General features: G+C 39.2%; 1 protein-coding gene across 1 annotated transcript in view; it reads left to right on the top strand.

Annotated features, from left to right (window-relative positions):
• The window catches only part of DOCK3 (dedicator of cytokinesis 3), a 183324-nt gene that overhangs the window by 64240 nt on the left and 91505 nt on the right, over nt 1–27579 (top strand). The window contains exons 7-9 of the mRNA XM_058845181.1: nt 3627–3711; nt 11220–11261; nt 13105–13259. Of these exons, the coding sequence (XP_058701164.1) occupies nt 3627–3711; nt 11220–11261; nt 13105–13259 (282 nt within the window). The remainder of the gene's footprint in view (nt 1–3626; nt 3712–11219; nt 11262–13104; nt 13260–27579) is intronic.

Genomic DNA, 27579 nt, shown 5'->3' with positions numbered 1-27579 from the left:
GCATTACATCAGTACTTTACTAATTTCTCTGTAGATTGCAGCCTCTGCAGTTTTTTGTATAACTTAATTCTGTCAAAGAAAAGCATCAGGTTGTACAAGCAGAGTCTCATTTTGACAAACGTGGTTTTTTCATGTGTTTAATTTTTGGTGGATTTCTGTATTGTATTTCCTTCAAAGTCTATATTAAAGTCTGGACATAGTTTATGTGAATCACTGCCAGGATCATTTTCTTTCCCTTCACCGTCTTTATATGTGTAAGAGAAATACAAATGGTATTGAGGCTTTGATATACTGAGAGAAGGAATACAAGAAAAAGTGGTGGCTGCAAAATTAAAGCTGAAAAGGTTGAAGTAAAGAGGATATTTTTGAAGCAGAGGTGATGAGATCTTGCACCCACAGATGTGATGAGCTCTCCCAATCTGTTCTTCAAGACTGAGTTTGCATCTGAAAGGTTTTATTCTTTTTTTTTAAAGTCAAATGACATCTTTTTGCAAGGTTTTTCTAGGTAAAGTTGTCCTGACTTGTGGTTATGAATTCTGAATGCTGTAGTGTATGTATTATAAATAAATGAACATACTAGAAATTAGGACTATTCTTCAAAATTACCATTAAACCCAAGCTGATTTTTTCTAGAAGCCCAGGTAACCTTGAGTTGTGTGTTCATCCCTTTCACTATTAAAAAGCCCTGTATTTTTGGCAGTTGGCTTGATTTCATATTACTTGAGAGAAAATTATCTAGAGATTTTAGGTGGTGGATTTTAAAAATTTTTATCCCCCAAAGAAAGGAAAATTGTGAAGGCTTTCATGTAGAAGAGGAAGAATGTCTAAATGCCAGCTGAAGTATCCCAAACAGATGCAATCAAGAGGTAATTGATAGGCTTGGGGATATTTTGTAGGTATACTTGGGAAATATTTCTGAAGGGCAGTTCAGTGGGAAGGCAGAATAAAAGAGCACAAGAATCTGCTTGTAAAAGAAAGTATTGTGGAGACAGGAACTGTCAAATAAACAAACCAGCACATTATGTAATTTTTATGCATGCTCTGTTTTGGAGAAATACTGCCTGGCAGCTGGGGCTCTTCTGTTCCTCCAGTGCTTGATAATAGAGAGGGAAAGTGGGCCACTGACTGCCATTGCCATCTCAAGCATTATGTTGTCAGTCCTTCACAGGCAAAAAAATAATTGATACAAATTGAGTGTACAAACCTGAACTTCCACCTGCACAGTAAATGGCTGCATGTTTGTGCTCCAGCCAAGACACTCTTATTTGCTGGGAGCAAGTGTTGTGCAGGATTAACATAGTATTAGAGAATGAGAATCTTCTGGGCTGAAAATCCACGGTGTTAAGGGATTTAACTAAAAATAGGGTATTAGATAAGTTTCACAGGGATGCTGCTGCAGTTGTGTTGAACATTATTAAGCAGAAGATCATGTTGTGAGTAATGAGCGCGGGCACTGCTTCACCCCAGCTCTCCAGAGAGCTGAAATGATGTGAACAGAACCTCATCAGGCTGGGATTGACTTGGCCAGGTTTTCCTGGGGAACTCAAACAGAGCTCTGTGACTGTCCTGGATCTGCAGTGCACACACGATGGCTTTGGTAGCCTCAGTAGGGAATAATTTATTCATATCTGTTCAAATTCCTTTATCAGTGTACTTTAGGGGTGGGAGTGTGCACACATGTGAATGAACATGTGAAATGTTTTGGAGGTTGTTTAGATACTCACATTCAGGAAAGCTTCTGTGAATGAATTTGAATGAGCATTAACTTTTTTCTTTTTTTCTTTAAAAAAAAAGGCTTTGCAGTGATCTCTGACTGATTTTACCAGTTTTTTGTATTATATTTTTTGACTTTCTATGATAAGTAGGCTCAACTGGCAGCTGTGGGTAAGGATTACCTCGTGTGTCTTTATTTTAATCTTTTCCATTTGGTAAATAGATGCAGTCATTTTCATCATTGCAGCTGCAGTTTTCAGATACTGCTCCTGGGCCACAGATAACTTGTTTGATAGGTTTAACCAAAACAAAGTGTGAAACCGTGACTTTCACAATGTAGCATTAGAATTTGACATGAAAGTGCATTGAAGGAGGAAAGCTGCTCCCTTTTTTCCATTGAAAATGTAATTGATTTGAGCAAAGAACTGAGAACATGAAAATTCCAGTAGGGTTTTTCAGTGACCATATAGTGCTGCCAAGGCAAGTGAACAGGGCTGAGCTACATTTTAGAAATGTGATGGTTTAGGGATATAAATAAAGAAGGAAAACCTGCTTAGGCAAAGTTTCAAGAAAAGAATTACAGAGTTTGGAAAGTTCTGGGTAATGTTTAAAAGCAGCATGCTGAGCTAAGGTAGCTGAGCTTCCTCCAAACCACTGGTTCTCCCCAGCTGTTGTTCTAAGCCAATTGCTCAGAAAGAGACACTGGATTGCCTGGAGCCTTCTGTTATTGCTCCACACAATTACTCTAAAGTACCAGAGAGGTTTTTCTCAATAAAATTTTTCATTTGCCATCAGGAACAAGTCTGTGCAGAATGTTACCCTCTCTGATTACAAAATTAAATTGACTTTTGCTTTTCTTTTATAGTTCGTGACAGAAGGAGTGCCAAGGTAGTTTGTGAGGGCACCTCTTCTGAAATTTTGATTTTTTTTCTTTAAGACTGTTAAGAATTTCAATATAAAATGTTTAGAAGTGAAGTATCAAAGTTACATAAGGCAAAAGCAGGAAAATGTTTAATTCATGTGTTGGATTTTTTAAAAATGTACTCTACTGTGTGTTTAGTGTAGCTTTTCATTGGAATGCTCGGAACTCTGTGCCTCAAACTGAAGATCTATGGAGCAAAACTTGGGGTTTGTCACCTTTAAGGTTGTCTTGTTCTGCAGTCTACAGTTATTAATTAATCATTAACAGTTTGCATTTATTTGTCTGGATAAAGAATATCTCATTCTGTCTGCTAATGCTGTGAAGTGTGACCTGAACTGCCTTCTCTACAGCTGAATTCCTTACCTAGTCATCTTTGCGCTGGTGTTTTTTTAAATCAATTTATATATTTGATTTGAGCCAAAATATTATTTCTGTTCGGAATACTTAAAAATATTCTGTGCGTTACAAATACGCATTAGGATTATTGTTACTGCAGTTATTGTTTATTACTAACAACAAATATTATGTTTACATGGGGGTGCAGTTTTATGAACACCAGGAATATCAAAGCAGCTTCCCAAGGCTCAGGATCAGTTGGCACATGTTGAACATTAATGGAAATTTTTCATTATGTAGCGAAGGATCTTACTCAAATACTTCAGCAGCAACCAGAGTATGAACTTTATTTGTCTGCTACATTTCCTTGTATAAAATTACCTTGTTTTGGGCACTGCACCAACATATTGGCCAAAAGCTTCCCCTGCATTATTTGCCAGAGCTCCACTGAAGTCAGGGAAGAAGTAGTAAGTTTGTAGTGGGATTTTTAAAACTTTGCATTAGGATTTTCTTTAGAATTGTTCAGTGGTTAACAACTGCAGTAAGACTGGAATAGTTGGGTATTTCCGTGTCCCTGCCCTGGAGGAGGCACATGCAGGAGGTGCTGGTGACCATTCCTGTGCCACACTGACACTGCTCCTTCCTTCTCTTGCAGACATTTGGGCCTTGACTTAGTTCCACGGAAGGACTTCGAGGTTGTGGATTCAGATCAGATCAGTGTTTCAGACCTTTATAAAATGGTAAGAAATTCTGTGGGAGATTCCTTTGAGATTTTCCTGTGGGAGGGAAATAGGGGAAAATGGTTTTGTTCTTTACTCTTACATGTTTTCTTGTTTCAAATGGTGTTACAAGTTAAATATGTTTTTCATTTGCACCCTGACCACCAGAACAGTGTCTCCTGTACCCTAAGCCCTGGCATGCTTTGATACATTTTAATTTCAATTTACAAAGTAACATGGTGTTAACTCTTGGAAGGTTCTCTGAGTCCAGAAAGTCCCTGAGAGCCACTATTTGATTCTTTGAAGAGATTTGCAGATGAGGAATTCCTAAGTGAAAAGTCTGGGTTAGTGGTTGCATAAATAATAAACATCTTTGCCCTGTTACAGAGACTTTTTGAGCTCACAAAAAAGCATCATTTAAGCAAAACTAATCCTTGAACATTAAGGCCATTCCTGTTGTATGTCAGTGCTCCTTAGAAAGCATGGAGTGCATTTGAATATTTGGATTTTCAGGTGAAGTACACTTTATTGCAGTGAGTTCCAAGTTTGTCATTATTACTCATTTGTACAGTTCTGTTTATATATAATGAAGTTGAAGTTGTTTTGAAAATGTGAATTGTGCCATTAATGAACTGTAAAGCCACTGATGCATTTTACAATTTAACTGTGTTTGGATTCTCTGTTACGAGGACTAATACAGATAATTTTGGTTTAAATTGTGATGTAACTGTAGAGGGATGTAAAATTCAGGAAAATGAATGAAAACCTTTCCTCAGATGCTGTTTTATCAAAAAAAAAAAAAGCTAAATAAAAACCCCATAGCAATTATTTTATACAACTTCTTCACTTAATATCTTTCAAAGAAAATAGTTATTTTCTACATAATGTTGTTACAGTGTCACTCACTTCTAGGAAGCTTTTAATCTCCTTTTAAAACAGTTTGGACTTTCAGCTATTTAAGATTAGGGGCAGAGAGGTCCATGGCTTGGTGATGGGTTTGGTCTGCAAGATGTGACTTTTCCTGCTCCTATGGATTATTTGCACCATGTAACAGTGGATTTAATGGAAAGAAGAATTATTGCATAAGAAATATGAAAGTACACCAGTTTATAGTGCTAATTTTTAAAGTATGTTCCTACTTTGCTGTGGTCTGAGGAGAGTTTGGTGCCAGTACAGTGGAGTTTTCCTTCAGTACAGTGTGGAAATAACTTGGTAGCAAATTCCATCAATGAGGACTCGGGCTGTGAGATTAGTTGCTAATTAAGGATTGGTTTATTACTCTGAGGTTTATTCTGCACATTTTTTTACTCTGAATACTTGGAGTACTGCAAATAGGCAATATTTCTTGTCAGAGCAGCCTGATTATGTCAGCCCCTAGTCCTGTGACTGTCTCTGTGCTGCTCCATCCTGGGCAGGGCTCAGGACAGCACCATTACTCACTTCACACTTCACTGCTGCTGGAGTCTGTAGATGCAAGAAGACAGTGCTGTCTAATCACATCTCTTCACGGTCAGGAGGCACTTTCAGGAACCAAAGCAGCTAAAATCCTGCTACTTTTTTTTAACTTAAATATAGTAAAAAATGAAGGAAGGGCATGTTGGTGACTTAGGTTGTTCTAGGGTTGTTTTAATGTGGTCTGAGGATTGTTTTTATTATTTAACAAAAACACAGAGAGGGAATCCTCCTTACTTGTGGTGAAATACTTAATGGATACTTAAATGAGCAGTGAGGTTTTACATAGTAAAATAACCTTGCAAGAATAGTTGTGAGAGCCAAATAACCCTTATATTTTCAGGATTGTAGGATATTAAATGTAACATAGAAAACACTCATTAGCAGAGAAATAGGTGAGGTAATACATCAGATTTTTCTCTCTGTGACAGCCGAGATTCAAGCATTTTTTACTCAGTCATTAAACTTAGCACTTCTCTTCTTGATAAATTGTAAGTTGTTAAATTTGAGCCTCTTTTTAGCTCTCATGTTTCATTGCTAAGTGTGTCTGTGACTGCTGGGTGATGCTGTATGCTTCTCTTTGGCTGAACTATTGTGCTCTGAGGCCTTGCACGTCCCGCTTCTCCACGTTACTCATTCTGAAGCTAAATGCCAGTGGCTGCAGGATGCACAGCAATTGTCAGGAATTGTTGCTTCGCTCCTGAAGGAAAGCAAATTGCCCTTTCCCTATGACAATGTTTGTGACTATAACCAATATGACAGAACACTTTTTAAAAATACATATTACTTTTGAATGGTGGGAAAATATGTTCTCAGAATTCTGCCACAGAGCTCAGTACTGGAGTTGCCACTGGATTGAAGTTGTCATTTAGGAACACAAAGTCCTGCAGAATGTCAGGAACACTTGGATGGCACATTTTAGTGGAAGGGTTACAAGACACAAATGTCTGAAGTTGTTTCACAAATCAGAAATGTACAAAGCTGGTGATTAATTAGGTTTAGCTCTTCTATAAAGGTATTGAAGTGGGTATGTGTCTTCAGGACAAATTCAGGAGGTGTATGGAGGGCACAGCTGTTGGCTGTGTAACTGCTGCAGATTAAGCATTTCTTCCAGTTGTGAGAGAAATGCCATTCATGCCATTATATTTTCCTAATGGAAAAAAATAGAGTTCCTAAATAAATAGTTTCAAATTAATGCTGCCATCACCTCATAACTGTTTCTTCTTTATTCAAATGGTAAATGTGATTGGTTAGAAGGAACAGTCAAGAAAATAAGACTTCAGTTACCCAAAACTCTACTAGGTAAGGAAAACAACTGGACACAAACTGGACACAAATCTTTATGATTTTCTTGGTTGTTCCTTGTAAAACAAAGCAGATTGACAGAACAGGTTGGTGCACATTGGGTTCTAAAGCCCAGTAAGAAGTCAAATGAGAATATGAAGACAGAAAGCTTTTTAAGATGACTTGGGAATGATGGGATTCACTCACCAGGCATTTCTAGGAAAGGAATGAGGAAGAACAACACTGAAAACTGATATCATGTGATGGAGGTTTGATGAGAAAGGAGGTAAGGAGAATTGATAGCTCTTTCAGTAAATTAAGAACAAAACCACAAGATGTTCACTAACAGGCCAAGTTGGATGAATTAAAAATTTCTTCATTTCCCCAAGGCATTAGAGTGAAAGGAAATTGAGATTACTGAGAGCCAGTTTACAAGAACAGAATTATAGAGGAGTATAATAGAATAGCACAAATGGGTAAATAGAAAAATTAGAAAGGCAATGCACAAATTCAGATATAAGAAGCTAATATGGTCAATTGCAAGGAAAAACAGTTTTATATAAATAACCTGGTACTAACTGGGAAGCTAAAGGAAAGTTTTTATACTGGGGAAAACCAACTGGCATCTAATGCAATAAAATAATGTGGCACTTAATATCTTTTTGCCCCACTAAACTCTTATCAAGAGTTATCAATTCTTTATCAAGAAGTTTTCAGTCCCAGGGGGTTTGGAACTATATACATTCCAGTTGGGATCTTTGGAGAAGCCATATCAGACATGTTAGTGATAGTCATTGGGAAGATGGGCAAGGTTCCAGAATACCAGCAAAGGGCAAGCCAGTTTCACACCTTAAAAATTGGTGATGGAGGAGGAGCTGGAAATTATTCTCTCCCTATAAAAGATGCCAGAAAATAATAATAATAACAATAACAGTAGAAAATTACTTGCAGCAAGGATATGAGTAATAGTGAGTGTAAGCTTGTCCAGAATAAGCAATTTAATAAAATTTAATAAAGTTCCAGAACATAGATAGGTCCAGTGAATAGAGGAGAAGCAGCTGATACCATATTTAGATTTCGATAAAGGTTTTAAATGTTTGTTTTAATTTAAACTCTTCAAAGGTCATTAGTTCTACATGAAATTACTATAATGTAAACACAGAGCTAATTAGAAAACCCATACTCAAAAAAAAAAAAAAAGGTTGTCAATAATTTGATTAAATAGGAGGAGGGATGAATTTGCTGAATTTCTTGGGATCATCTTCCATTTCAAGTGCTTTAAGTTTAATTAAGGACTAGATGCTGAAATAAGGAGTCTGCTTCCTAAATATACAAAATCCACAAAGTTGGAAATGGTATTTCTGATTCTTTCAGTGGAGGGAAGGATCAAAATTCTAAATAATATAGAGAAATAGAAGAAATTATTTGAAAAATGTGGTTTTGTACCAGAGGGGATAATAAATGTAAGGTTTGAATTCCTGCAGTCAGTTGTTGGCTCTGAAGTACAGATTGGGACACTACAAGCTTAAGTGGTTTTGTAGACAAGATTTAAGGTTATAATGAAATCACAAGCTTAATTATCTTTTTATCCTAATGATGGATAAGAAAAGAATAATATGCCTAAGTTACAATAGCGAGGAATCAGTTTAAGCATCAGAAAACACTTTGATGAGGAAAGATATACTAAAAGACGTATCTGGTAAAGTTTGCACAACATTTACAACTATCTTTTGGGAAAAATAAAGGTAAAACTGATTTTTTGGTTTTTTTAGACTGAAGATGAATAATTTCTAAACAGTCCTATTTTTATATCACTTTGGAAGACTTTTCAGATTTTAAGGGACCTCAGGAAGGTTTGAGCAAACTTTCTGGTCAATACTGAATTCAGACCAGGCTGCTCAGTGCTTTGTCCAGTTAGATGCTGAAATTCTTCAAGGGAAAAGATTGGCTCTCTGTTCTAATGTTCTAATTAGTTTTTAATAACTACCCTGATGGAGCTATATTTTTCCTTGTTGAAGCATTGGGATATCCCCTGTTGTAGTTGATGGCCACAGTATTTTGGCCAATTTGCTGTGCAGCTCTGTGGAGAGCCTGGCTGCCTCTTGGTGCTGGGACCTTCATGGTTACAGGAAGGCTGCCACAGGTCACCTACAAACCTGCTCTACTCCAGACTCAAAATGCTGCATTCCCTCCATCCTCCTCAAACACCTTGTGCTGCTTCGCTGCCCTTTGCTGAATGCAGTGTTTCAGCTCTAGCTTACTCAGTGCTGATGAAAAAGGAATAAATGTTATTCTTAGTCTACTGGCTCCATTTCTGATAACAGAAACAGTAAATTGTTAAATGTTGCTGCTGCCTGAGTGCACCCTCTGACTTAGGTTTGGCTTGCTTTAGTAGGACCCTGCCAGTCTGCTGCCCCCAGTTTAGGATCATCTGGGAATTTGAGGCTGCATAGGTCTCAGGACAGACCCTGAAGAATTCACACCATCAGCCACTACCTTTGGAGCCTGCAAATCCTGCTGTTTGTTGGGGTTTTTGGACCAAACAGTTTAGTCTGCCCATGCAGGTGTAAGTTTACAGCTTGGGAATTACACAGGAATGCTGTGGGAGACTGTGCTGAGCTGGGGAGAGACAACAGCCACTAATCTTCCCTCATCTACTGATTTGGTTATTTTACTTCAGGGGAATCACTTGATCCAGCATAATGTACCCCTGATAAATCCATGTTGGCTATTTTCAGTCACCCTCCCATCCAAGTACCCAAAAATGGCACATACCCTCTGGGCACTTTGCCTGGCCAGAGGCAAGGGCACATAAATTAACTCAGTCAGTGATTGTATTGTTATAACGTGGTTCTGAAGCATGAAAACAGAGAGTTAGTCAAATCTAATCTTTTGGTTGTGGAAAAATTTAAAACCTGAGGTTTTTACCCCTTATTTTTATAGATTTACCTCAGTGTACAGTCTGTAAGCAGCAGTGTTTGCTGAGGAATCTCTTCAGACCACCTCTCATATTTGTGTTGCTTGAGTGTCTTGCTTTCTTACTGGGATTTAGAGATTAATTTAATCAAAAGAAGTCAGGACACCTTGAATAGCTTAAATAACTGGTCTTTTCTATGCCAGCTGATGCTGAGTGGTTGCAGGTGACAAAAAGATTAAATAGGCAACTCAGCCAGCTTGAAGGCTTTTAACATTCAAAAGATGGTGCAATAGTTAGACAAACAATAGAGCTGGAGATCATTATTTTTCTACTGAGAGAGTGAAAGAGGACATTTTTATAACTGTGAATGTAAACAGATGTCAAAATATGCCATTTAGAATCACAGAATTGTTTAGGTTGGAGGAGACCTTTAAGATCATTGAGCTCAGCCATTCCCCCAGCAGTGCCAATGCCCCACCAACCCCTGTCCCCAAGGACACAGCTGCACATCTTTTAAATCCCCCCAGGGGTGGGGACTCCACCACTGCCCTGGGCAGCCTCTTCCAATGCTTGACAACACTTTGGGTGACAAAATTTTCCCAAATGGCAGATCCAGTAGTGAGGGGCCCAAGACTGAACACGGAATTTGAGATGTGGCATCACCAGAGTCGAATACGGGGTGTCCTTGGCCAGCTGGGCCCGCTGCTGGCTGGTGTTCAACTGGGACCTCTCCAGTTAACCAGGACTGCTGGTGAGGGATTGAAAGTGGCTCAGTGAGCACTTCTGCCAGCTCCCTCAGTACCCCAATATCTCCTTGGGTTATTCTCATGATGAAGGTTATTTCTCCTTTTGTAGCAAAAAAATCTTATTTGCGTTCTGTGTGAAAGATGGCATTGTAGTTTAAGATGACAAATACATTCTGTGGACAATCTTTTATTTTTATGTCCTTTGAGGCTTCGTGTTTGTCAACAGATCTGCTAATTCTGATACAGTGTGTTTGGTCAGATTAAGATGTTGGGTTTCTAATAGGAGAAAGGTGGGGTGAATGAAGAGAGTATTTAATAATGTGTGGTAGTGTCAATGTTAATATTTCAGTTTAAAATGCTAATATTAAGATGATGTTCAGTGAAAGGCATGGCAGAATCATTAATGATGGGTTTTTTTAAAGCTCTCTGAAACCTTTTCAATTTAGATTAGTATTTAAATCTCCCTTTGGAGATTAAATGGCTTCAGTGAGTCTTGCAGTCCATTTTCCGATTATAACATCTTCTAGCATAAAAGGCTTTAAATACAACATCATCCTTTGAGTTTCCAGCCATGTCACTCTTTTATACTGATGCTTCTTTACAGGTGTTGCGCAGCTGAAATTGTAGAACCATCAATCATTTTTCAGGATTTCATTTTCTTATTAGAGTGAAAAGTTTTAACAACATCTAAAATACATCTTTCTTTCTCGATGACTGGCTTTTTTTAACAAATGCACTTTTTCACAGACAACATACCAGGAGGTGAGGATTAGTGGTGGGGTATCTTCCCACTTCGCAGGAGAAGATGGAGATTATACAGAATAATGAAATTTCCAACACTGTAATAGCATTTCTTTTTGAAATTCTGTCTAACTTGTCACAGCAATTTACTGTAAAAGCTAAGGTAAATACCCCCTGTAAATTCAAATAGTTAGGCTAAGAAAGGCTTTACTGAGAAAAGCCATTAGGAAAGTGTGTGTGATGATACACTGTGAAAAAAAGGCCATGGAAAGTTGGCAATAATTTTAAAAGTAATATTTTAGAATTACTGCTCTAATGCTACATAAATATAATGTAAATATTTCTTACTTTTTAAAAGGTTTAAATGTTACTATTTTGTATCTCCACAGCATTTGTCAAGTAGACACAGTGTCCAGCAGAGCACGTCACAGGTAAATACCATCCACATTTGAATTTTTTGTAGTCTTTAAGTCCTTGGTAATGTAGGTAAAGGTATGATGGAGATTACTGGGCAAGTCCTTACCCATGTCACACTTCCTCAGAAGATCCCCAAGTATTTAAGTCACTAAGCTCCTTCTTCAAACTTCCATTTAGGTATCTTTTCCTGAGCTTGTAACTGTTGTTCCTAAAAGATAAAATTGTGTAGTGAGATCAAAAGCCTCACTCTGCCTGTGTGATTCTTCTCTCTACCTGCTAACATGTGGCTTAGTGGCTTCTGTTTCACACATCCTTTCTGTGCTATATAATCCAGTCCTGGTCATGGAACCTGGCTTTGATCTTTACAGAGATCTGTGCTTCCACAGGTACCTGTCTTTAAAGAAAGAGGATTTCCTTGGATTTAATTTTAAATCCAGAACAAAATTCCTTTTTTCAGTACAAATCTGAACTTTAATTCTGGGCATTTTAAGACTTTTTTTTTTGTTGTTGTTAGAATCTACCTGTCCATGCATTCAGAGGTGATGAGCATAATGATTTTATGACATTCATGCAACCTGTTTATTAAGATCAGCATGAGTGGATGTAAAGGGTTGTAAAATCTGAAAGCATACATTTACTTACACTCTTTTCTCCTTGGCCACCCCAGCATTCACTGTTGTGAATAGGTCTTGGTATGTTAAATCAAAATGTAAACTTTGGCTTGATCGGTTGCTCATGTTATCAACCCTTGTTAAGTTTTTTTATACCTGCAGGACAAACTGGCCTGTTAAACCTGGTTCTAAGTCATGGATTGTTTTTGAATGGAAAATTACCTTAATCTAGGTTAAGTCCAAATGTTTCCCCAGCACTGCCAAGCCCACAACTTAACTGTCCCTGAGCGCCACATCTACACATCTTTTAAATCCCTCCAAGGATGGCAACTCCACCAATTCCCTGGGCAGCCTGTTCCAGTGCTTGACAACCCTTTCAGTGAAGAATTTTTCCCTAATATCCAGCCTAAACCTGCCTTGCACAACTTGAAACCATTTTCTCTTATCCTGTTGCTTGTTCCTTGAAAGAAGAGACCAAACCCCACCTGGCTACAACCTCCTTTCAGGGAATTGCACAGGGCAATAAGGTCCCTCCTGAGCCTCCTCCAGGGTGAGGCCCTTCTGCTCCCTCAGCTGCTCCTCATCTGACTTGTGCTCCAGACCTTTCCTCAGCTCTGTTCCCATCCCTGGAGAGACTCCATCACCTCAGTTCTTCCTTGCAGCAAGGGGCCCAAACCCCAGGATTCAAGGTGTGGCCTCAGCAGTGCCCAGTACAGGGGGACATCACTGTCCTCATTCTCAAGGCCACATAAATGACCTCTAGAAAGAAATTGCAGCTTCTCAAAAGAAACAATGTAACAAATGTTACTAAAAATGCTTTGAAGTCTATATGCTTTAAATGGAAATCATCAGGAACCACCCCAATACTGTCTTTATAATTCATTTTCAGTACCAGAATCAAGGCAAAATTTGAGAAATAGGATTGATTTGGTTTACTTGATAAAATCAGATTTCCAATGCATAACCCATTTGTTTTGTTTCTACTTGGTTATCACAGTTTCATCAATCTATTCAAATTAGAAGAGCTAAAAATAGAGGCAGAAAGCTTAATCTTGCACCTATCTCTGAGGCAGAATATATTTGAGATTAAGCTTTTACTTGATGGTGAGAGGAGAGCAGGATGTCAGTTAAAGTGGTCAAGTTGTTCAGGTGTCCTTTATTTAGAAGAATATATAGAAGTATATGGAATATATAGAAGTATATGGAATATATGGAGGTGCCAATGGTTCTCCCTGCTTTGAATCAGGTGGACACGATCCGTCAGCGGCATGGGGAAGCCTGTCGGATGCCAGTGCCTCATCACTTCTTCCTCAGCCTGAAGAGCTTCACCTACAACACCATTGGAGAGGACACAGACGTCTTTTTTTCTTTGTACGATGTCCGGGAAGGCAAACAGATCAGGTAGGAATGTGTCAAACAGCTAAAAAGCTTCCTAGGAAGAGAGCTGTGAGCAGAGCAAACATATTGGAGATAAACATGTGGTGTGTTCTTGTGGCCCAGCTGGAAGGACAGAGCTGGTAAATCCTGAGTTGCTGGCCCTGCAATCCTTATGTGGGAAGATCAGAGGTACTGGTCTTTGCACAGGAAATTTAGTGAAGAGTTAAAGGTACAGAATGGTTGAATTTTTTTAGTTTTCTGACTTTGCCTTCAGACATTACTGAATGGTGTTTTGTAGCTTCCTCCTTAGGGCTGTTGGTTAAGAAGCACAAATGACAGGGCAAGGCTGTGGTTTGAGAAGAGACTGCTGTGTGCCTCCTCTAACTCTCCTCCACTCCTTGGCTTCCAAGCCTGTCACAAAATAGCTTTTTCTCATCACTGTATTGCTCTCAACATAAACTCTTAACATTCATCCCTTTGCTCTCTGTTTATTGAACTCGTTGGTACCAGTGTTAACAAACATGAGGTGGGCTTTTTCTCTTATAAGCCTGTGTTTTGAAAACATCAAAGTATGTAGAAGAGCATTGCAGCAGTTCTTTTGTGTCTTGGAAGTTTAGCAAATGCAGCTTGGTCTGATTGTAAAGCACCATGTTTGTGCAGTGTTCTGAGTTTTGGTAAAAGCATGTCCTGGCAGTCACTTGCTGCCATAGTCAAAACTCTCCTAGTTTTCAGCAATTAGATTTAGATTTGTTTCAAAGTGAGGGAAGAGCCACAGAATGTTCTTTCCTCTCTTTGGAAGACAAAGTAAGTGAGAAGTGTTTTCTATCTCCTCAGAGTACATCCCACTAAATATTGGTCTGTGTTAGAACGCTCTGATGACTTGATGGTGTTTCCTGATATCCAGCTTCAACCTCCCCTGACACAGCTCCAGCCCTTCCCTGCTGTCCATGGGCACAGAGAGCAGAGATTGGTACCCTCCACTGCCCCTCAGGAGGATGCTGAAGGTCCCAGTGAGGTCTCCCCTCAGTCTCCTCCAGGCTGAATAAACCAAGGGCCCTCAGCTGCTCCTCACAGAGCTTCCCCTCCAGACCCTTCCCATCTTTGCAGCTCTTTGGACACTCCAGTTGATGTAGTTAGCAGGAATTGCTTTGAAAGGAGATGAATTGTCTTGGGCTGCAGTTTGTATGTAAACACTGAGTGGAGAGTCTTAAGGAAAGGGTTTTGCCAGTGTTAAAAAAAAAATAAAAAAAATGAAGCAATAGTTATAATGAGAAAAAGTACAAAGAGTGGTTCAGGCAAATTTAAATATATACAGTAATGCTTTTTTGTGCAAACAGTTGTTATTACTTAGCTCTTTGCATTAAGCATCCGTGGTCTGCTGTAGTGAAAACAGCATAATTTTTACATTTTCTGACATCCCAAAGAGTGCTGGGGAAAAAATGTGTAATGAGGCTGAGCTCTGTTTTGGAGAAGAAACCAGAAAACAGACAAACACATTGCTACAAATTTAGAATGATGTTTTTATGTCTACTTTAAAACATTTTCTTTCCTCTCGGGACATAGTACATTAAGGTAAAAATCCCAAGCAAGGCTTCTGCAAACTGCACTCGAAATGAAAGGGACAAATTGACTTCTGAAATGGTTTGGAGGTTGATAAATTTCTTACCCAAGCAGCTCACACTGGAGGCTGAATGGCTTTCAGCATTACTGCCTTGGACATGTGCTGGATTATAAACATCCCTGAACCTGCTGGTGCCAAGAGTTATTTCCCAGGGAGGTTAAGTGAGGAATTGCTTAAAGTTCCAGTGTTTTTCAAGGGCTGAAGTAACAGCATGCACCAGGTGTGGATTAACAATCAGAAGGTTGGAGCAGCAGCTGAAATGCCATTTGAGATGGTTCCCATGTTCTCAATACAAAAATGTTCCCGTGTTCAATGGTTGTCAGCAAATGAGGAGCAGACAAAGGATAACAGTGGGGATCTGTGGACAGCAGGAATAACAACACTGCCATCAGAGGGGTCAGACCTAGAGGTAAACACTAAGAAAAAGTTACTTCATTTCTAGTCTGACAGAAATATAAAAGGTAATACTTATAAGTCAATAGAACTTAAAGGCTCAGATAAAAAGGGATTAAAGTGTGTTTGTCTGTTTTAAAGTGTTTGGGATTTCTTTTTTTCTTGCATACAAAGCCACTAGTCTAGCAACTTTGTGACTCATCTTTAATACCTCAGTTTGTTTGCTAAGTGGAAGTTACTGGAAAATGATGTGATAATTGATCCAATTTGGATTATAGCCAATGATTACACCCCATTGTGAGACTTATCTTGGGATGAATGATCATGGAATGAGCGAGTTGAGAGTAACATCAAAAAGGCAGCAAAGAAAATGTTACTGTGAAGATGGTGAACTCAGCACAGAAGGTGTCAATAAGGATCAGACAGAGATAGGTAAACTGATATGGAGAAAAAAACATTTGAGAGTTGTCTGTTTGTGAATGATACTGTTGAAGAGCACAAAAGCAAATTGCTTCAGTATGAAGGAAAGATTAAATATGTGGGAACAACAGAAAGTCTGTATCATGTTCTGTGGTGAAATGGAGCTGGGAAGGCAATATAAAAAAGGACAAATGAAATTGCACAAGCAGGGATGGGAAGAGACGGAAACTTGTAGGAAAAATACAACTAGCAAAGGGCATCCAGGACAAAAAAAAAAAGGAATAATTCTATAATGTTTTCCCAGCAAACCCCCACTTTTTTACAAAATCAAGAAATAACCAAACAGATTAAAGGGGACATTAAGCCACCAGCAGATGTTTCCAAGATAGCTGGAGTATTTAATGGCTGTTTTGCCTCAATCTCCCTAAGAAGGTCAGCTGCAATCCGATGACAAATGCGAAAAATGGAACAAATAAACTACTTGTTAGCACTAAGAAGCTAACAAGATGGTAAGTAAAAGTCAACATAGATTTGTCGAGCACAAATCACATCAGAGCCAACTAATTTTGTTCTATTATATGGGAATGCACCTCCTGTCTCAACAGAAGAGAAGTATTAAACTTGATAGAATAAAGAGATACAGGCTGGATGAAATTGCTCTAAAGGAGCTGGAAACTGGTAGGCAAAGATGCAACAAATAAGAGATATATTGACATTTTTTAACATTTTTAGCATGATTTTGATGGATGAAAAATAAATTAAATTCATTAAAGCAGTGAGGTTTAGATACCTATATAATAACTTTTTTTTCTAGGAAATGCATGGAATTTTGTATAACTTAGAAAAATTACACAGTCAGAAGTATGATAGCGGGGTTTTTCTGAAAATAAACTTTATAAGTCCACTAACTGTCATAGAATCTGAGAATGGTTTGGGTTAGGAGGGACCTTAAACACCATCTCATTCCACCCCCTGCCATGGCAGGGACACCTTCCACTGTCCCAGGTTGCTCCAAGCCCTGTCCAGCCTGGCCTTGGGCACTGCCAGGGATCCAGGGGCAGCCCCAGCTGCTCTGGGCACCTGTGCCAGGGCCTCCCCACCCTCACAGGGGAGAATTTATTCCTGATATCTCATCTAAATTCAGTGTGAAGCCATTCTCCCTTGTCCTCTCACTCCAGCCTTTGTAAAGAGTCTCTCTCCATCTTTCCTGTAGGCTCCCTTCAAGTTCTGGAAGGGGCAGCTAGGTTACCCTGAAGCCTTCACTTTTCCATGCTGAACAATCCCGGTTCTCTCAGCCTTTTGAGTATGGAAAAGGATAAATAAGTTTCTGTCTTATTTTTTCTTTATAAAGTTTATGTTTAAACATGTGAATCTTTTTAATCCTGCCTGCATCTTCCACCAGTTACCCTATTTTACACACCACTGGGATTTAAAATTTTCTTGTCATCTAGAAATATCCTTAATTATGGAGAGTGAACAGAACAAAAGAGAAACTCTGCTGTGATTGAATTTGAAGATCTGGGGTTCTGAGCAGTAATTATGCATGGAAAATGGTGTTGTGCATATTTCTGCTGGTAACTCCTCCACCTGCCTCCTCCTACTTACTGAGCCTTTGCCATTCCCGTTATAGCAGCGACCTCCTCGTGACTGCAGCTTCGGGAGATGTGCTGAGTGCCCATGGTGCTGTTGATGGGAGTGACTGAGGAAGCCCATGTGGGCATTTCTCACACCGAAAGTGTTCAAACCTTTTGTTGAGAGACCAGGTGTTCTCTGCACTGTCTATTTTAAATATCTGCCATGGCTTTGGGGTGAGCCAGGATTCTAATCACTGCAACACAGGCTAGGAGTTGGATTGGGAAACATCTATTTCAGTGTTAAAATTTAAAAGCAGTAGCCAAAATGAGAAAAAACATAAGCTTGCTCTTTAAAGCTCTTGCTAATAGGTGATACAGAAAGATGTTTTTAGTGGAAATGTTCTCAACTTGTGGGTGGATGATGGGGAGAATGTGAGCAGTACAGTCTGTCCCAAGTCTTGCCTTAAGAATTTAACACCATTGACAAAGCAGTTCTCGGGAGAGAAACATGGTTTGGAAACGTAATTATGGACTGAAAAAACACTCTGGGTCTACAGCAGGATAGTTGGCTTCAGCTGCTCAAAAGTCATCTGACATAAAATCATCTGGCCCTATTTTTCAAAGCTGAGTCAAAAAATGTTCAGTAGCAATGTTTGGCTATTAGTACTGCTCTGCAGTGGGGTTTGGTGGTAACTGCAGAGGAAATGGAGATAATGATTTCCCATTTGTTACTCATCTCTGGATCCTGGGACACTTTCCAGCCAAATTATTTTCTGTGATAAAAATCAGCAGACAAATGTGTAAATGGGTCAAGATACTAATGGTGTAAAAATATTAGAGAACATGGTTATCAATTTAAATGTGTCCTTGCAAACAAGTAAACTTATGGGGCATGACCACACTGGGATTGGTTTAACCAGTGTGTGAGTGTTAGAGGCTTTCCCAAGTTGCTGCTCACTTTTACAACCTGGTCTCCTGTAGAAGTCACGATACTGCACTTGAGTGGCAAAGGGAGGCTATAAAAAGAAAATATTTGTGCCAGTGTTTAGGTAGAGTAGAATGAAATGCACCACTTGGAAACACTGGATTTAGAAATGATGAATTTGTAGGGGATTTGATTTTCGCTCTTTCTGTAGTAGGAGTTTCAGAGACACAGTATTCCCGATTCAGACGTCAGAATACAAATCTGTAGCTAGCTGCTGACGGTTACCTTGACAAATTTGCCAAGAATCCCTCATCTCTGTTTGTATTTGATGAAGGCCATTAGCTTCATGGTTCTCATCATCATTTAGTCATGGGGTTTTTTTACTTTCAAACTGTCAATAGGAATGTATATCAGCTGCTAAAAAAATGTTAGCAAGAGAACAGTGTTGCTAAAATTACATTGTGCTTACACATGCCATCTTGAGTAATTTTCCTGTAGCACTTGCTAATTCAGACAATTACCACTCTCAGGAGCTTCCATTTCAAGCATTGAGCCAACTTGTGAAATGCAATGGCAAATTTCCCACAAGTCCTGTTGGAGAAGGGATTTGAGTCCTCTCAAAGCTCTGCTGTGCGGGATCAGCATCCTTAATGCAGGAGCACCTGTAGAGAGCAGCCCTACCTGCCCAAAGCAGGGCTGGAGAACTTGTACAGACTCTGCTGGGGCAGAGGGAGCTTTGGCAGCTTGGAGTGGAGAGAGGGGGGCAGGTGAAATAAAAAAGAGTAAGACTGGCATTAATAAGGTCAGAAAAAGGAAAGAAGGGGTCACTGGGTAGATAAATATGGTTGAAGTTGAATAGCTGAAAGAGAAATTGTTAATTAATGTGGAAAGATCCGCAGTAAAAACTGTGTCAAACCAGTCTGACTGCATTCTCTTCCAGGATATGGGACTGACCTGAAGATCCTTTTTCTGTATTGTTTCTCTCTCAATTAATGCCTCTGGGAGTGCTGGGACAATGTGTGGGCACTTATCCCCAGTTAATTGCTTTAAAATATTATCATGTTCCTTTATTGCCAGTTGCTATGTAAGGAAGTAGAAAATTATATTTTACTTTTATTGTGCAATATGCACTAAATTTTCCTTTTGTTATGTTTTTAATAGCATAGCTATTTTAAAATAGAAAAGTTATCCCATTCACTGTCAGTATAATGATTTGTCTGCTGGGAAAAAAATAACTTTGTATCACTCAGAATTATTTCTTTAATATTCAGAACATTTTCCCAGGGATTAACCTTACCAACTAATGAGTTTTTTCTTCTGCTTAGTCATGAAAAAACCCATCTTTCAATTTTTACCTGTCTTTTATCAATCTGATCTGTTAGGATAGTTAATCCTTCATCAGCTCCTCCTATACTTTAGTTTGGTGTGGCTTTAGTATTTCAAGGGAAGTGTTTTTCTGAGTTTTGTACAAGAGAATTCATAGCAATAGTAATGGTAGCAGAATGAGTTTTTCATCCTGCTCAAGGTGAACTTCTTCAAAACCTCAGCAAACATTATTATTATTGCTACCCACGGCAGTGGCCTTATTGTGGCCACTGCAGTGACCATGGAAGATCTGTGTGTCTCTGAAGTCTGCTGCACACAGACAGCTGGGATAAAGAGCCTTTCTGCTAGAATATAGAACTTCTGAAAAACACAAGTTTTGTCATCACTGAAGACAAAACCTGTGGAGTATTTGATAAGGTTTTTTGGTGGGTAGATTTTTAGAAAAGGGCACAGGAGGAGTGATGCATTTTCATTTTCTCTATTGTTTGCTTCAGCTGATTTTCATTCCTTGGATGTCTCTCTGGAATCTCCATTTTCTTGGTTTTCCAATTTATCCCCTGTCTAGGGGGATAAATAGTGTATGCAAAAGAAACTGCTATGTCTGTATTTGTATATGAAAGTTGCTGTAAGAATTGTAAGTGGTGTTATTAGAGATGCTAATTCTTTTCTATATAATTACTATTTTTCCTAGTTCCTATGGAATTATTAATATGTAGCTATTCCAAAGCAGGAGCTTTTACAAAATATCCATCTTATTTTGTATCTCTCACCACCACCATCTTCCTTCCCTCATGAGTTGGGGCTTTTTGGGTTGGGGATCAAATATGACATATAAATAGGCAGGGATGTAGAGTTTTCTGCAGGGTTATCTTGAGTTTTTAGTTGTTAACAGGAAGAAATCAATGAGTTGCAGGCACTGGAATGTCTTCCCTTTTCCTGCTTAGGAGGAATGACAATGTGTCATGAACACACACAGCTGGAAGAAATTCTGCTCACTTGAGGGACAGCAGGGAAATCTGGATTGTTTAAATGTGTAAGTGAGCACAGAGAAAGCACTTCCAAGTAATTTTCTGTCTGTAGGAAGGCCCAGTGTATGGAAGCCTCTTGTTACGCTTGAGCTCTTTCTGTGGCAAAATTCCCCCTCAAAAGCCAGTTCTGTGTTCCTGACAGAAACTGTCATGTGTGAAGCTCTTGTGGAGCAAGAATTAAATGTGACAGCTGCTGTATCAGACCTCAGAACCATTAGCTTCTCCCAGGGTAGAGATGGTGATAAAATCCTTATTCTACAAAATACCTGTAATCCAAAATTAGGAGTCTTCCCTGCAAAGCTTTCCTCACCTGCCACCTGGCAGGGTCAGCCTGCCTTGCCTTCCATTAGTTAAAATTACCAACACTGGGGAATTGCACTAGATGACTCTGAAGCTTCTCTCTTTTTTAAGATAGAAACTTGTTCTAATTGACAGAATTCCTTTCAGGAACAAAACTATGTACCTTTCACAATGGAAATAACAGAGAAATCCTCATGACGATGTTGACAGTGTCAAATGTTCAAGTTTGGCAGAGTCATGAGAAGCCAGGGAGAATGTAATTGGTGCTTAGCTCCCTTTCCCCTGCAAGCCTCAATAACACTTTAACATTGTGGTGGTTTTCCCTTGAATGTGGCAAGAGAAATGACAGGTAGTTATTTTCACTATTTTCTGTTTCCATGGAAACCCAGTGTTTGCAGTAACAGTCTTACTGTAAGCTCTGTAATCCTCCCCTGGGGCTTCTCGCCAATGTGGTAATTTAATAATTCATGAGCATTAAGCCTGAATTTGCAGGGAAGCAAACTGTGTTGCTTGGAGCCGTTTTCTCAGGGCCAGATTCATTTCCCTCATAGATCTGGTGTTCTTTTCTCTAAGATGTCTTTATAAAATACACTCCATAAACCAAAGCAGTGGACTGTGCCTCAGTTGTTTGTGAAAGCGAGGTTATTGCAGAGTGACTGGATAAGACAGCTTGGGAAAGAATTCTCCTGCCTCCCCCAACAAAAGAAAAGGGGAAAAACCAAATACACTCTGTGAGCACTCGTCTGAAAAGGAAGATTTTTAAACAGTCCACGAGTCGCTGTTGAGACAGAGAACAAACGGGAAGTTCAGCAGAGGTGATGCTCCTGTCTCCAGGGCTCCGCAGTGACCGCTATCGATGATGGATTGCTCAAACACTGCTGGCATCTGGGACATGCTGTTGCTTTACACTGGAAATGGGAATTGAGTTCTTCACAGACACAGGTCCATTCTGTACACATGCTCTGGCTTCCTCTTGCACTCACACTGAGAATGGAGACTCATTTTACGGAGCTCTGGGAGATTTTCTTATTAGGTCAGTCTTACAGCAGCTGTAAGGACCTAGATTTTTTTCCCAAGAGGATGAGCAAAAATTAGTAACTCTATAAGATAATTATGATGAACAGAAAATAAACTTGAAAAGCTTTTTCAGAGGCTACTCCTCCTTAAATCATCTTTCGAGAGTAAAACCCATTATTTTTCACAATGGGAAATTATTAAAATGTCGATATAGGTGTGTGCTTTCTTCATGGACATGGGACCGTGTTCCTGAAATGAAGTTCAGAAGGCCTAAAGTGAGGCTTTTTTCCTTTTTAGACAATTCCTACAGGGTGTTCTCAAAAGCATCAGGCTGCAGTGCTGTCCTGATGTGACCATTTCAGTCACTGGCTGTGGTAATGTTCCTGCAGTTGACAAACTCGAGAGATTTGGACAAATTTCCAGTTTCCAATTTGGTCAATGGAATGAAAATAAAAGTCTATTTTTTTCTTGTATGAAGCTGTGCAAGCAAATATGAGAAGCCTCATGTGGTTATCATTAACTGTATTGCAGGCTGCAGCAGAAATGGAAAGCCAGAACAGTAGAGCCTGGTTTTCACTCAGCCTCCAAATAGGATGGTGAGGAGCAGTAATTGCTTTGTGGAAAACTGGCTAATGCTGCTGCCCTGGGGTTTTAAAACTTCTGCTCTGCTGGGTCATGGCACTTCCTTTTTGATACAAGAACAGCTTCCCAAGTTAAACCATGCAAATGTTAGCTTGTCCAAACTGTAAGGTTTTGAGACCATAGTTCAGTTTTCTCTCCCCTTCCCACTCCCACCAAGTCCCAGGGATCTCTTTCACGGTGTTTCTCTCCTAACTTAATTCATGTTTTGAAACAAGCTCCTTTTCTTTCAGCTTTAAGAAAATGCTTTGATCCTATACCAGTAATTCCTAACATATAATTCCATTCATCTGAACAACATACAGTCCTTGTAGAGCTTGTACACACAGGGACAGGAAGAATGCAGTATTTGTTGGCACTGATGAAGTAAACTGCCTGAAATGTGGTGTGCTCAGCCAGGCTGGGATATTTTGAAGGGAAATGTTGTCAAGGTTTTGTTGCCATAGAGTGACCAGCTCATCCCAAGCCCTCTCCTGAATGGCCTGTGTGGAGCTTGTTCTTGAGATTTATCTGGGACAAAATGCAGTGCTTTTACAGGAGCATCTTCAAGTGCTTGTGGTACTCGTATGCCAGCTCAAATGTTACTCTAGAATTATTGTCAGGTATGTTAACATTCTTTAAAGAAGAGACTAGAGATTTTTTGGGAAGGGGGACAAGGAGAAATTAAATAGTATCATGCTTATCATTTATTTTTTAACCAGTAGGACTGAAAGGAGATGAACTGTCCTGGCTAGGCAAGTGTTTGTAGCTTGTTCCTGAAAACTTCTGGCTTCTGTGGCAGCATTTCCTGATTTTTGTTCCTGAGTTTGTGTTCTGCATGCAGCTAAGGTTTTACATGACACTAAAAGTGTCAGAAAGAAACCTGGGGAGACACCAAGAGAAGATGAAAGTCTAAAATATAAGCTGTTGTATGATCTTTTCTGCTATCACTGTACCCCTTCCCATGAGCACTTCTACATGTGTCATGGACCAATACATATTTTTAAAATAACTTGTGTTCTTAGAAGGAGTTGGCCACACACTAAATTCTGAAAACCCAATTAAATACAGCTTTTGAGAAAGGAGTGAGGTATTTTTAATTATATTGGGATTTTTCAGAGTTCTCCCAGTTTTATCAGGAAATAAGAAGCACTGAGGAAAATTAGAAAAATTAGGGAGTATATGTACTTTTTCCCTTGCAGTTGGAATGGATAGAGTAAAGGAGGTTTTGTTTCTGAGAGAAATAGCTGCTTGGACTATGATTTAAGGCAAGGGAAGGGTGTAAGATTCTGCCTGATGAGATTGTAGTGCTAATGTGCTGCTGTCCCTGCTTCAGAAAACCAATCTCCTATACTTTCTTAAAGAATTAATTTTTTTAGTCCATGTTCTTTATCACCAGTCTCCAATTCAAACAGAAAATTGATCTGCAGCCCTCCACAGCTTTGGCATTATGAATTTGTTAGTGCTGTACCACCATTCCCAAATTGATGCTCAGTCAGGATTTTTGCCTTGAAACACCCCCAGTAATGAAATGTGCCCATGAATGAATACAAGGGGCTCACCAGCCCAGCCCAAGCTCTTTGCCAGCCCTTTCCTTTTGTTGTCATCTTCACACATTGTGCAAAGAACATCACAAACAAACCTCAACAACAAAAACTCCCTGTGAGCACAGTGCCACTCCTGCTCACCCAACAGTAATTTTTGTCCCTGTTTGCCCCTTTTTTCATGCTGAAATGTAACATCCCAAACCACTGATGGCTTCCTTCCTTTCTGCAGAGTTCAGTACGGTCCTGCTTTTCAGTCACTTTGGGGAAGCCAAGAAGGGATACACTACACTCCTTTCATTTTTCTTCCTTTTCAAGTGAATGAACAAGAAGCTGTTTGACTTTGCTTGTCAGAGCAGTGGTTCTTATATTTGAGGAGCTGTAGCAATTACTAATCATGAGAGTGATTGTAAACCCTGGCTTAGTGCTGCACAAGAGGTGGTTTCACTGTGATGTGAATTAGCACAGGAGGAGATGCTGCAATTAGAGTAATTGGAGCTTACTTATAGCATATAGGAGCAAGAGGAATAAATAAGCTTTTGTTTAAGATACTGCTTCTGATGTGGCTCTTGGGTCTGAGCTCAGCAGGGTAAAATGTTAATTTTTTTCTCAGTTTTGATGCATTTATCTCCAAGTTTATGCAGAAGGACTAGTTTTGGTGTATATTCAGAATAGCTGAAAACTTTTATTGGGTTGTTGATTTTGGTTGTGGGTGTTTTATGTTTGTTTTTTTTTTTTTGTTCTGGGCAGCAGTAGGATCAAGCAGTCAGATTGCATCTCTGTACCTCCCATGCTTCATTTCTACGACTCATTTGGCAGTTATAACTACTGGGCTTTTAATTAATTTCCACATGGAGTTTATTCAGATTTGATACTTCAGTCTTCCTAAACTGGACTTAACATTTCCTAGATTCTGTGCATGCTCTTGTCCTTGTGCAGAAGATAAGCTTGAGGAAAAGACGTTCTGGAGACATAACTTTTTCCAAGGACTTAGCTCTTCAAAGAAGAATTGAAGATACTGAATTCCCATTAAGTTTCTTGACCCTAAATGTATGTATTTTTGTCTAAAAGCAGACCTGCAGTGGTAGATGAAGGCAGTGGATTTTCAGGTCATTTGAAACAGGGTTATTCTTCCAGATTTGCTTTGACATAGAAATAAATTTGTGGTTGTAAAATGGGAAGCAGCTGACTAACTAGTTCATAATGTGGGTCACCATTTTAAAAAGGTTCCAGTCCTATTCCAGGGATCCTGACAGTATCAGCACCAGTGAAACCTTAGGAGAATAATAACAGAACAGCAGAATAATAGTAAACTGCTCTTGGTCAGTAGTAATGTCAAAGATTAGAGGAATGCTGGAGATGAGAAACAAATCCAGAAGTTTAGGAGAAGTGATGTGCAAGGAAAGGAGGGAGAACTGGAGCTGGCTTGGTCCTTTGGGGTGGCCTCTTGGCACTGCTGCCCTGTCACTCTCTGCCTCCTGTCCATGAATCTCCTTTGGCCAAATGCCTCTTCCTGTTCCATGGTTCTCAAATGCTGCTGCTGACTCAAAGTCCCTTTAATTATTTATTCACACAAGCGCAGGAGGACTCAAAGGAGGATTGGAAATTAAAGGAAGGATTGTAAAGGTTGTTATTGCAGTGGGGCTGGAATAAGGGAACAGGTGATCAATAGGCAGGTGAGAGAGGTGGTGGCTGCTTCATTTCTCAAAAAGCACTGGAATAGGGGAACAGGAACCAGATTTGCTCCGTGGCTTTAACAAGGAAAAATGAATTGCAAATTTTAAAAGGTTTCCACTTATTAATGGAAGAAAACCTTGCAAGAGAGCATCAAGTGAGTCTCCAGAATATCCCTCTTTGGGTGCTTTAAAAGCACACTAAGCAGTACAGCTTTTGTTAATGAATGAAATCCATACAGACAGCTCAGCTCAAAGACTTGGCAGCCCCTTCCCTGCCATTGTCCGAGGGACAGTCTGCACAGAATTTTGTGGCACGCAGTATTGCATTCAGCTCCTGCATGAAAATGAAATGCTCATTAGAGCTGAAATAATAGTCTAAAAAAAAAAGCAGTTTTGAAAGTTCAAGACTATATCTTACTGGAAATTTAAAATACAATATATAACATTGATTTATGTATTAGGTAGATAGAGGTAGCTATGAAGATGTAATGTTGTTTTAATGTGACTGTTGGTGTAATATTGTGAAATTCTGGTATTGTCCTGCTCTCCACTTAACACATCACAAAATTCTTACTGAAGTAATGGATTTTACCATGTCATTAAAGCATTTGGTACAATGTTCTTAACTTACTGACATCGCAAAAGAATCATCAGATATCAGATATTCTTATGGATTTCTTTGTGGCATTTAAGCAGTCTCTGAGGTTATAAGCATTGGTAGGAAATTAATTAAAATTATGACTGAATGGGGTTGTGGGATAACTGGAGATTGGAGTAATAGTGAGTGACAGGGAGAATGAAGCAGCCAGAGAGGATGATCTGGATTGCTGAGCATCATTAACTTACACAAGTTATCATGTAAAGGAGTATAATGACATGTATGGGTCATGCTCAAGAATTAAGGACCATTTCAACAAAAATAATAATTCTCAAAATATATCAGTGTTTATAATGGACAGGTCACATGAACTCACAGCATAAAGCTGTGTGGAAGGGTCAAGAGGTGATGTCTGATAAATCACAGTTAGGATGAGCAGGAACTTGGCTTCACCTCTGTGGAAACCCCAGATGTGTGGTTATTTATGGTGCAGGTGGTCTCAGTACCTGACTGTTACAATCTTACAGCTTTAGAACTGTTCCTCAAATGCTGTTGAAAAATTTCACTGTGGGTGAGCTCTACAAAATCGTTCCAGCACTTTTTCTTGGATTTTTTTAACAATGTTAAATAGCTTATTTGTGTGTGGGGATATCCCTGCCCTGCAAGAAATGAGGTTCTCTAAAGGGGTCTTTAATGCAGAAGGGTGACAAAAAGCAGTGGCTGTGCACTGAAATCAGGCATTTCCCCTAATCCATGTGTTTTAACAGCAGGGATGTGTGGCCCTTGGAGCAAGCTGCCAAAGGAGGTACTGTGGACACTGTGCTTTCATTTTTTCAGGCCAGTAGTGGATAATATGCTGGCAGATGTATCAGATGAAGGTTACTGGAGTTGATGCAGTTGTACTGGATAGGATTGAAAGGATCTGTGATTTAATGGAAGATTTAATGATGTGCTCTCACTTTATTTCTGTGACAATCTAGGAAGAAAACTCTGGTCAATACTCAGGAGGCTGTTGCACACTAGGAAAAAATTTCTCATCAAACTTACTTTTACACATAAATTCTCTGTCTTAAGAAATAAAACAAATGTCCTTGTCTTCCCATGCATTGTGAGGATTGTTCATTTTGCAGTCTGGCTAAATGTGCTGGTTTTATTCATCAAAGGGTGCTTAATTTGATTGGTAAGAGTTAGAGCAATCGAATCTTAATGTATTTGAATTAGTGTCTTGCTTCTATAAATGTTCTGTGTTGAAGGAGATTGCTTAATTGGTATTCTTGTAACTTTTAGTTTTGAGTGGATTTTAA

This window comes from Poecile atricapillus, chromosome 9 (genome assembly GCF_030490865.1).
Source record: "Poecile atricapillus isolate bPoeAtr1 chromosome 9, bPoeAtr1.hap1, whole genome shotgun sequence".
NCBI classification, from domain to species: domain Eukaryota; kingdom Metazoa; phylum Chordata; class Aves; order Passeriformes; family Paridae; genus Poecile; species Poecile atricapillus.
The sequence above is the reverse complement of the archived record's forward strand: the minus strand, read 5'-3'. Positions and strand labels throughout refer to the sequence as shown.